Source organism: Mauremys mutica, chromosome 6, assembly GCF_020497125.1.
Source record: "Mauremys mutica isolate MM-2020 ecotype Southern chromosome 6, ASM2049712v1, whole genome shotgun sequence".
In the NCBI taxonomy this organism is placed as follows: Eukaryota; Metazoa; Chordata; order Testudines; family Geoemydidae; genus Mauremys; species Mauremys mutica.
Window position 1 is genome coordinate 24,109,804 of NC_059077.1, and position 12,142 is coordinate 24,121,945.

General features: G+C 43.9%; 1 protein-coding gene across 2 annotated transcripts in view; it reads right to left on the reverse strand.

The window, feature by feature from the left end:
• Window positions 1–10,638: 10,638 nt before the first annotated feature.
• The window catches only part of NADK2 (NAD kinase 2, mitochondrial), a 56,034-nt gene continuing 54,530 nt past the window's right edge, over window positions 10,639–12,142 (reverse strand). For both annotated transcript variants that reach the window (XM_045021725.1, XM_045021724.1), the window contains exon 12: window positions 10,639–11,282. In XM_045021725.1, coding sequence (XP_044877660.1) covers window positions 11,144–11,282 — 139 coding nt within the window. In that variant the 3' untranslated portion in view covers window positions 10,639–11,143. The remainder of the gene's footprint in view (window positions 11,283–12,142) is intronic.

The following is a 12,142-nucleotide window of genomic DNA, read 5'->3' on the forward strand; positions in this document are numbered from 1 at the left end:
TTTCAGGGTCCCTTCCAGTTCTATGAGATAGGTATATCTCCAAATAGTATATTTAATGATTAAAAGGGCATGGGACAGCTTCCATGAGGAGAAATTAAAAAGACTAGTACTGTTCAGATTAAAAAAGAAATGACTGGGGAGGGAGGCAAGAGAGGTCTATAAGATCATGAATAGGCGTTGCCTTACCAAGTGGGGGATTCAGTCTAACAAGACAATTCAACTAACAGTAGAATACCAAGGGAGGAAAAATCACTTTTGTAGTGTCACAGCAAACCTGGTGGCTGAACTTTGTGACTTTGTCCTCACCCACAACTATTTCAGATTTGAGGACAATTTATACCTTCATGTCAGCAGGACTGCTATGGGTACCCGCATGGCCTTACAGTATGCCAACATTTTTTATGGCTAACTTAGAACAATGCTTCCTCAGCTCTCGTCCCCTAATGCCCTTACTCTGCTTGCGCTACATTGATGATATCGTCATCATCTGGACCCATGGGAAGGCGGCCCTTGAGGAATTCCACCAGGATTTCAACAATTTCCATCCCACCACCAACCTCATCCTGGACCAGCCCACACAAGAGATCCACTTCCTAGACGCTAATGTTCTAATAAGTGATGGTCACATAATCACCACCCTATACCGGAAACCTACTGACCACTATACTTACCTCCATGCCTCCAGCTTTCATCCAGACCACATCACACGATCCATTGTCTACAGCCAAGCTCTAAAATACAACCGCATTTGCTCCAATCCCTCAGACAGAAAAACACCTACAGGATGTCTATCAAGAGTTCTTAAAACTACAATACCCACCTGGTGAAGCTAAGAAATAGATTGACAGAGCCAGAGGCGTACCCAGAAGTCACCTACTACAAGACAGGCCCAACGAAGAAAGTAACAGACCACTAGCCGTCACCTAAAGCCCCCAACTAAAACATCTCCAGCGCATCATCAAGGATCTACAATCTATCCTGAAGGACAATCCATCACTCTCACAGACCTTGGGAGACAGGCCAGTCCTCGCTTACAGACAGCCCCCCAACCTGAAGCAAATACTCACCAGCAACTACACGCCACACAATAAAAACACTAACCCAGGAACCAAACCCTGCAACAAACCCCGGGGCCAACTCTGTCCGCATATCTATTTAAGGGACACCATCATAGGACCTAATCACATCAGCCACACAATCGGGCTCGTTCACCTGCACATCTACCAATGTGATACAAAAGTGATTTTTCCTCCCTTGGTATTGAATTGTCTCGTTAGACTGACCTCCCACTTGGTAAGGCAACTCCCATCTTTTCATGTACTATGTGTATATATACACACCTGCTATTGTATTTTCCACTCCAGGCATCTGATGAAGTGGGTTCTAGCCCACGAAAGCTTATGCCCAAATAAATTTGTTAGTCTCTAAGGCCTGGTCTACACTGGGGGGGGGTCGAACTAAGGTACGCGACTTCAGCTACGTGAATAGCGTAGCTGAAGTTGAACTACCTTAGTTCGACTGACTTACCCGTCCTGACGCCGCGGGATCGAAGTCCGCGGCTCCCCCGTCGACTCCGCCACTGCCGTTCACGGTGGTGGAGTTCCGGAGTCGACAGGAGCGCGTCCAGAGTTCGAACTATCGCGTCTAGATTAGACACGATAGTTCGAACTCCAAGAAGTCGAACTCTCCGCGTCGACCCGGCGGGTATGGTGCCACAAGTACTCCTCGTTGTTTTTGCTGATACAGACTAACATGGCTACCACTCTGAAACATTTATAATCACCATATTGGATTAAGCTATCTTATGCAGTTCTTTCAATGTTCTGATTTAGTAAAGTTTTACCTTAATTTCTTGGTTTGCCAGTGGTTCCAGTCAGTGACCCCTAAAAGTTCATGCTGACTGGCAGAGGGCACCGGTATGCATAAGGGTTACAGGGATCCCCTGGGTCAGGTCTGTACATTCTAGTTCACTGAGTACCACCTGTCTACCACAAGACTGTGTTCACACTGATCCTCAGTCTTTCTGACATGTATATGCAGATAACATGTAAGGAGATAGATATATATATTATATTTACACACACACACACACACATACACACACACAATTATGTTCTTAAGGCCTTATAGTTAAAGGCAGGTCATTCAGAGGTAGTGTGCATTGAGACAGATTCCACAATATAGGTTTAATAGGGTAACCACTAATATCTAACACAGTAGTTGCTGACCACTACACAACTCATAGCAAGAAGAAAATTACCAAAAGGCTGTACCAGTACAGCTTGCCCACACAACTACTATGCTGGGACATCATCAGTTTAGCACAAAGTGCGACGTACATAAAACCAAAACAACGCTTCTGCATGTTAATTTCTGAACTAACCTGGCCTTAAACTGCTTGGCTTGAGAACTTACCGAATCAGAGTACAATGTTCTATGTCTGCAACTAGAAAAAACGGTTACCTACCTTTTCGTAACTGTTGTTCTTCAAGATGTGTTGTTCACGTCCATTATACATTAGGTGTGCACGGACGTCGGAAAGTTTTTCCCTTAGTGAATGTGTGCACTGACAACCAGGTGGCTGCTCTACAGATCTCCTGGAGCGGAACCTGTGCCAGGAAAGCTGTGGAGGACTCTTGAGCTCTAGTTGAGTGGGCCGTGATCGCCAGGGCTGGCATCTTGGCAAGCTCATAGCATGCACGGATGCAATCTGTTGGGCCGAGACCGGAAGCCCTTTCGTTCTCTCCACAATGGCGACGAACAACTGAGTCGACTTGCGGAAAGATCTAGTTTGCTCCAGATAGAACACCAGGGCCCTACGGACATCTAGAGTATGCAGGCTACGGTGACTCGGGTCCGTGTATGGTTTGGTAAAGAACACTGGCAAACAAATGTCCTGTCCCATATGAAATTGCAAAATTACTTTAGGGAGGAATTTAGGGTGTGGCCTAAGTTGCACATTGTCCTTATAAAAAACTGTACAAGGGGGCTCCGAAGTGAGGGCCCTCAGTTCTGACACCCTCCTTGCAGACGTAATGGCCACCAAAAACGCCACCTTCCAGGAGAGGTGAGTGAAAGAGCAAGAGGCTAGGGGCTCAAAAGGAGGTCCCATGAGTTTGGTCAGGACCAGGTTAAGGTTCCAGGGAGGGACCGGTGGGTGAGAGTAAGGAAACACCCTCTCCAGTCCCTTGAGGAACTGGGCTTCCATGGGGTTGGAAAACACCGAATGCCAGACTCCCCCGGATGAAACACTGAAATTGCAGCCAGATGCACTCTAATTGAGGAGGGGGCGAGACCTTGATGTTTGAGGTGCAGTAGGTATTCCAGTATGACTGGAACAGAGGCCTGTAGAGGCTGTATGTGCTTTGGTTCACACCAGCAGGAGAACCTCTTCCACTTAGCAAGGTATGTCGCCCTAGTGGAAGGCTTCCTACTACCGAGGAGAATTTGTCGCACCTGAAGGGAGCACTGACTCTTCATAGCATTCAACCACAGAGTTTCCACGCCATTATATGTAGTGGTAGCAGGTTCGGGTGGAGCAGGCACCCGCGGTCCTGCATGATGAGATCTCAGTGCAGGGGCAGGGCAATTGGGGCGGCCACTGACAGTTCCAGCAAAGTCGTAAACCAATGTAGGCGGGGCCAAGCCAGTGCGATGAGAATCATCGCCGCTTTGTCCCTGCAAACCTTGAGGAGGACTCTGTGGATAAGCTGGAGCGGTGGAAAGGCGTACTTCAGACTCATGCTCCAAGGGATCACGAAGGCATCTGCGACTAAGCCTGGACTGTGGTTTTGGAAAGAACAAAACTGTGGGCATTGACTGTTGTCCTTGGTGGCAAAGAGGTCCATTTGGGGAAATCCCCAGTTCTGGAAGATCAAATGCAGGATATCCGATCTCATCATCCATTCGTGCATTTGGCACGACCTGCTGAGGCGGTCCGCCAGCTCATTTCGCTCCCCTGGAAGGTATGATGCTACAAGGTGCACTGAGCGGGCTATACAAAAGTCCCATACAAGAAGGGTCTCTTGGTAAAGGGGAGAGGAACGGGCTCCGCCCTGCTTGTTTATATAGAACATGGCGGTGGTGTTGTCTGTCAGAACAGTCACGCTGTGCCCTTCCAAAGTAGCGTGAAAGGCCTGGTAGGCTAGGTGAACTGCCCTGAGCTCCTTTACGTTGACGTGGAGTGACATTTCGTCCCTGGACCACAAACCCTGCATCCATAGGTCCCCCAAATGTGCTTCCCAGCCGAGGTCTGACGCGTCTGTTACCAGTGTCAGAGTGGGCTGTGGTGCAAAGAAGGGGATCCCTTCGCAAACTACCTGCTGATTGAGCCACCAGCGCAGGAAGTCCAATACTTGGGCAGGGACTGTCACTACAAGGTCCAAGGGGTCTCTGCCGGGGCAATAAGACTGGGCTAGCCACAATTGCAAAGTCCTGAGATGCAGACGAGCGTGTTGGACCACGTGGGTGCACGCCGCCATGTGTCCTAGGAGCTGCAGGCAGCATCTGGCCGTGGTTGTGGGGAACCTCAGCACTGAGTATGTGGCATGCTGGATGGCCAGAAATCTGGATTCTGGGAGGCTCGCTTGCGCCTGTACTGTGTCCAGGACTGCCCCGATGAACTCCAGCCTCTGTGTGGGTATCAGGGAGGACTTGGGCACATTGACTAGGAGACCTAGCCTGTGGAATACGTCCAGTGCCATTGCCAGGTGGGAGTGGACCTCCTCCTTGGACTGACCCGCAAGGAGCCAGTCATCTAAGTATGGGTATACTCACATTTTTCTTTTGCAAAGGCTGCCACTACTGACATGCATTTCGTGAACACACCTGGGGCCGTAAACTGGTAATGGTGCTGGTTTATGGTGAACCGCAGGTGAGCAGGATGAATGGCGACGTGAAAGTATGCGTCTTTCAGATCGAGGGCAGTGTACCAATCCCCCGGATCCAGGGATGGGATAATAGAGCCAAGGGAGTGTGATGGGTTGGATCACAGAAACCCCCTCTGAGCTGACACCTGATGTGCCAAGACTACCTCTGTTCCTATTTTCCCTGCCAGTTCAGGACTCCAGCACTCTGTCTTGCTGAGCCAGACACTCCCATCTGCTCCAACAAAGACCAAGGGTCTGAATTACTTGCCCCAAAGCTGCAGGTTTATCTGAAAACAGCTCACAGAAGTGTGTTTGTCTTTAGCACTCAGATGCCCAACTCCCAATGGGGTCTAAACCCAAATAAATCCGTTTTACCCTGTATAAAGCTTATGCAGGGTAAACTCATAAATTGTTCACACTCTATAACACTGATAGATATGCACAGCTGTTTGCTCCCCCAGGTATTAATACATACTCTGAGTTAATTAATAAGTAAAAAGTGAATTTATTAAATACAGAAAGTAAGATTTAAATGGTTCCAAGTAGTAACAGACAGAACAAAGTAAGTCACCAAGCAAAATAAAATAAAATGCGCAAATCTATGTCTAATCAAACTGAATACAGATAAGATCCTCACCAGTTCCAGAATGCTCCCTTTTTACAGACTAATCTCCTTTTAGCCTGGGTCCAGCAATCACTCACACCCCCTGTAGTTACTGTCCTTTGTTCCAGTTTTCTTCAAGTATCCTCGGGGGTGGAGAGGCTCCTTCTTTAGCCAGCTGAAGACAAAATGGAGGGGTGTCTCGGGTTTAAATAGACTCTCTCTTCTGGGTGGAGACCCCACTCCTATGCAAATCCAGCTCCGAGACGGAGTTCTGGAGTCACCTGGGCAAGTCACATGTCCATGCATCAGAGTCCTGTTGGCACCTTATAGACTAACAGAAGTTTTGGAGCATGAGCTTTCGTGGGTGAATACCCACTTCGTCAGATGCATGTAGTGGAAATTTCCAGAGGCAGGTATAAATATGCAAGCAAGAATCAGGCTGGAGATAACGAGGTTAGTTCAATCAGGGAGGATGAGGCCCTCTTCTAGCAGTTGAGGTGTGAACACCAAGGGAGGAGAAACTGCTTTTGTAGTTGGCTAGCCATTCAGTCTTTGTTTAATCCTGAGCTGATAGTGTCAAATTTGCAGATGAACTGAAGCTCAGCAGTTTCTCTTTGAAGTCTGGTCCTGAAATTTTTTTGCTGCAGGATGGCTACCTTTAAATCTGCTATTGTGTGTCCACGGAGATTGAAGTGTTCTCCTACAGGTTTTTGTATATTGCCATTCCTAATATCTGATTTGTGTCCATTTAGCCTTTTATGTAGGGACTGTCCAGTTTGGCCGATGTACAGAGCAGAGGGGCATTGCTGGCATATGATGGTGTATATTACATTGGTGGATGTGCAAGTGAATGAACCGGTGATGGTGTGGCTGATCTGGTTAGGTCCTGTGATGGTGTCACTGGTGTAGATATGTGGGCAGGGTCGGCATTGAGGTTTGTTGCATGGATTGGTTCCTGAGTTAGAGTTACTATGATGCGGTGTGCAGTTGCACATCCCGGCGACGCAGAGGAAACCCTTCAAGCCCCAGCCGCCGTTTCCCTTTTAAGTTCTGTGTAGATCCCCTTAAGCAGAGGTGGAGAACATATGGCCCACAGACCAGTTCGGTGCACTGCTTAATTTCATGAGGCCCGCGGCAAGTCTCCATGCCACAGTTCGGAAGCCCCAAGCCTCGGTGTGTCTCCCTTTTCCTGCTGTGGAGGGAAGCTAGGATTGCCAGGCTGTTAAAAGTCTAGTCAGCACCGCACAGCTCCTGAAAGCGACAGCATGTCCCTGCAACCCCCATGCACAGGAGCAATCAGGGAAGTTGCTCCCGCCCCCAGTGCTGGCTCCGTAGCTCCCATTGGCCAGGAACCAGAGCCAATGGGAGCTGTGGGGGCAGTGCCTGCGGGGGGCAGGCAGCGCACACCATGCAGAGCCACCTGGCCCCTCTGCCTAGGGGCTGGACATGGCAGTCGCTTTTGGAAGCAGCACAGAGCCAGGGCATGCAGGGAGCCTGCCTTAGCCCCGCTGTGCCACTGACTGGGAGCCACCTGAGGTAAGTGCCACCCAGCTGGACCCTGCAAATCCCCTGCCCCAGGTCATAACCCCCTCCTGCACACCAACCCCCTTCCCCAGCCTGGAGCCCCTCCTGCACTCTAATTCCCTCCCAGACCTTGCACCCCCACCCCAACCACCTTCCCCAGCCCAGAGTCCCCTCCCACACCCTGAACCCCTCATTTCTGGCCCCACCTCAGAGCCTAGGGGAAGCCCGGAGCCTCCACCCGCTGGAGCCGCAAGCGTCGGCTCACCCCACTGTGGGGAGGGACGCCCTGAGCCTCCGCACCCCCCACGGGGCTGTGTGTAGCCCATAACTGATTTTTTCTGTGGGTCAGTGGCCCCTGATTGAAAAAAGGTTCCACATCCCTGCTCCAAAGAAATGTTTCCTGCTTAGCCAAATACTAACAAACACTGAAAAAACTGCATAGCAAGTCAAAAGATTTCAATAAATATTTTAAAGAGCACTTTCAACACAAAAGATACAGATAAGTACAAGGTGTGAAACAGTTTCATGTATCTCTCCAGATTTCATTTATTACACGTATGTATCAACATACCACTGTTTTTTTTTAAAAGCAAAGAATGTCAAATTTTAGTTTAGCAAAATGTTAAGGGGCGTTAACTATTGCTTAACTGAAAAGTTCTGGATTGAGCAGGTTGCTGAAATAGCTTTGTTTTTTGGAGTTAATGCCAGTTTGGATGGACAAAGCAGTTAGATTGTGTTGACTTCTGTCATAAAAAGTATCCTAGACTATATCGTAGAATATAAGTGGCTTAGGGCTGGTCTACACTAAGGGGAAAAATCGATATAAGATACGCAACTTCAGCTACGTGAATAACGTAGCTGAAGTCGAAGTATCTTATATCGATAACTTACCCGTCCTCACGGCGCGGGATCGATCTCCGGGGCTCTCCATATCGACGCCGCCACCGCCGTTCGCGGTGGTGGAGTTCCGGAATCGATATAAGCGCGTTCGGGGATCGATATATCGCGTCTAGATGAGACGCGATATATCGATCCCTGAAAAATCGATCGCTACCCGCCGATACGGTGGGTAGTGTAGACGTAGCCTTATATTACATTCCTTTATAAACACTAGAATTTACCAAATTTTAAAAGGATTTTACACTTAATTTATAAAATAGGCATGAGCTCTTCCTACTGATTTGTCCAATGTGGATTTTTGACCCCATGCTAGTATTTCTACTGAGCACAAACTAGCAGTTCCATCTCATTACTTTGGTCTGTGCACCAGCACCAAGAGCAGCAGAAATACAGTAAGTGATTAACTTCAGCTACAAAGCCAGTAGAGGGCACAAAAGAGCGGTTCAGGTCCACAAACTTATTTCGTAATTTTCTTTTAATACTTATGAATCCAATTGATATTTCATACCAAATCTTAAAAGCAGGTCCAAGACTGGAATTATACTACTTGGCAGTGTTGCCTTTAAGACACAGCATTCTCAACTTAAGGGTCTGAAACTCAAAAGCAAAAAACCCATCATTTTGTTTAATCCATCCCTGTTCTAAATATTACAGCACATGATATCTATCCTTACTTGTTTGGAGAGTCTTCACAATTTTTGCTGAGCGGAAGATGTAGTTTTTGCCCTACCTTTCAGTGTCCTTAAGTTAAATCATATTATTTGATTAACTTTAGTTTAAACACCATACAAATAAAGTGTTCTTAAAAGGTATTTAAATACTTAAAAGGCCTATTTTGGGGTTAGTGCATTTAAAGTGCATATTTACATGGAGGAGTTGCAGCACTTCAATCAGCAGCAGTGGATATTTGCCAAAACAACCTATCCATTGACAGAATGCAAAAACTACTGTTGAAAGGTGGATTATTTTTTACATAACAATGAATTTACTGGAATACTCTGGTTCCTGCACAGTACATCTCTCTGTTAAAAAAAGGGATTAATCCACAATGTGGACTAACATTCACTTTTAGAACAAATTTGCAGATTTTTTGCATTAGACATGTAGAAGAGCATCAGTTTGGTAACAGTAAAACCCAGTAGTTTCAAAAGAGCTTATTTTGATTCCACCTTCCCACTTGCAGCCCAAAGAGCTTTCAAATAGACATTTATGCCACATTTCGGACTACAGCAATTTTTTTTTAAAAAAAGAAAAGATATCTAAAGTATGCATAAACCTGTAACTATAACTGATCTCATTATAACGGCTTTACTGGTTTAACCATCTCAGGGCTCTTCCTCTTAACATTTAATTGGAGTTTAACTTTTCATGCTGAGTACAGAGAAAATAAGGTTGTTTAAACTACTTATTTGATAAGGGTAAAATCGTTTATCTACTTGCTCCACCTGTAAAGTAAGAGTTTATCATTTCAAAATCTAAACAATAAATACATTGACTGCCATTAGAACTTCTGAGTAAATCTGCAGTATAAATATCTTCAAACAAGAATCATTTGAAGAATAATGTCTGAAATAAAAGTTCATTCTACAGTAGAAATAAACCCTTTTTGTTGCTATTAAGTCACATACATAAAATTCAAACTTCAGAGGGGTAGCCGTGTTAGTCTGGATCTGTAAAAGCAGCAAAGAGTCCTGTGGCACCTTATAGACTAACAGAAGCTTTGGAGCATGAGCTTTCGTGGGTGAATACCCACTTCGTCGGATGCATGTCCAACCAAGTTGGTATTCACCCACGAAAGCTCATGCTCCAATATTTCTGTTAGTCTATAAGGTGCCACAGGACTCTTTGCTGCTTTTACAAAATTCAAACTGTTATCTTAGTTTTGCCCAATTCTGCCCTGCAATCCACATGCTACTCAACACACCACCTTTCCCGAGATGATCATAAAGTTGCTTACAGTTTCTGTGGATAACAGTGGGCTTTTTTCTTTTGCAGACACGTGCTTAAATACTTATCTGCATAAAGAAGTTGTGTGTATGGGATCAAAAGCATAAATTGGTCACAGTCAGTTGAGAGTGTCAGCAGAATAATTTAGAACTTATATAGGGCTCTTTATGCATAAATATCAAAGTATTTAATTTCCCTTCAAAATGCTAGCTCCATTCTAAAAATGGGGAAAAGAGGTACAGAGGTTAATCCTGGATCCCATCCATTAGACCCTTATGTCTCCCATACGTGTTTGGCATACAAAAAGAATGGTATGTGATTTCTCTGCATCTTCAGAAGTATAGCTATGAAGCAGATCAAGTACTCAATTTAAAACCAAGTCATTTTACTTACTAACACCAACTATCGCTCTTTTTAAAACCCAAACTATATAATTCTATACCATTCTTTTCAACTGTCTGACAGAACACTTGTTGGCCAGTTAATATATTAATTGAAGCAACATAATTTACTGTAGTTAAAATAATTTGTATTAAAAAGTAGATTTATAGCAGGCAACAACAACAACAAAAATCTAGATTTCAGATGAAACATAGGGAAGAGTTACCTCACTCAAAATAAATGAGTTTTTCTAGTCACCGGAACAAACATTTTCCAAAAAAAAAACCAACCCATCCTCAAGTAGATACCAAAAGAGTAGAAAATCACTGGAAGAGGAGAAAGATTTACCATAAACCATACCACAAAGTAGTGTTATAAAAGTTTGAAGAGGGTACACAAAAAATCTCCATTTCAGTTAGGCCAACATCAGGATTTATTTTCCAAAGTCTATTCTTTATGCTTGCATCAACTCAGTGAATCTTACCATACTTTCCTGTAAAAGTATATGCAGGATTGAGGTGTCTGGTTCATTCAGTTCCAGACTGCTATTAAAAAAACTGTACAGTTGAATATTCAAGGCTAACCACTTTATTTCATTTGAACCCATCTACCTAATTTTTTTTAAAAAGTGTTCTGTCACATTCATCTTAAAAGGTTAAAAAAAATCACATTTCACTGAAGTTAGATACATTTCCTTTGTGTCAGGTGCAATAAAGCTCAAAAACAGTTTTTTTCCAAGATTTCCCCATCCCAGGAATGGGAAATGATTTCAGGTCTCTTCTCAATATTCTTGCATCAAGAGAAGCAAATTTTCCAACTTAAAATAATGCAGCATTCTGATGTACTGTCTATCTCTGCAGTGATTCCCTTTTCCAGGTGCAGGATTTAGTAGGATTTCAACAGACTGTATTAAATTTCTTCATTCTTCTAGCAAAACAGTGCGCAATGCATCTTCTGTATTGATCAATATTGAAGCTATTGCCCCATCATTAAACTCAAAAGAAGTTCCTCCATCTACCACCATACAGGCATCCCAACAACGTGACCGGACACAAACCCTGCAAAAAAGAGACAAGTGATCAAGTGTCTTGAACAAGTGTTACACTCAGATTTCCTATAAAATAATTAGAAAATACACTACTTCGCTATACCACAGTTTTGGACAAGGGGTTAGTTCTAATAGACTGAATAGCCCCTTTTGTTTTATGTGTTAGTAAATCAGAAAAAACATCCCAAGCCAGGGTCGATAAAAATAGATTTTTTAAAATTTAAATTAAATAAGTTTATTTTAAAATAAAGTTTGTTTTTCAAAAAATAAACCTATTTAAAATTACACTTGAAACCGACAGCCTACTTTAAGGCCTAAACTTACTATAATCTAGTAAAATAATTTAAATTAAATAAAAAATATTAAGCAGTATATGTTTGCTGGCAAGTGTTAAAGTAAAAGAACTGAACTGGTGGAAGTCACTGGGTCAAGAGAAGGAATCAAATTGTTGAACTGCAGAACTAGCTTTTGACAGCAGCAACCTCTTCTGTACATACAGAAAGAATATTTTCTTTATTTCAGTTTATTCAACTAGTTCAATTAAATGACTGCCTAATCCAATGTTGAGACACTAATTGGGAGTTAGAAAAGCAGGAAAGCTTGTTTTCCTCTTCCAATCTACAAATAAAAACTAGATGAGAGGATGAAATCTACCAGTTCTAAAATCTTGAAGGACATAGTGACCAGAAACAATCTGTTCAATTCACTTCATACAGATACTTGCTTTAATAAATCAGTTTTAAATGCCAACTTTTTTCTTATCAAAACATGTTTTATCATAAAATGTATGTATCTAGCACATTTAAAGAAGTTTTATTTAACTAATAAAATCATTTTACGTCTGGGCTTGTACATTAATTGAATTTGAAT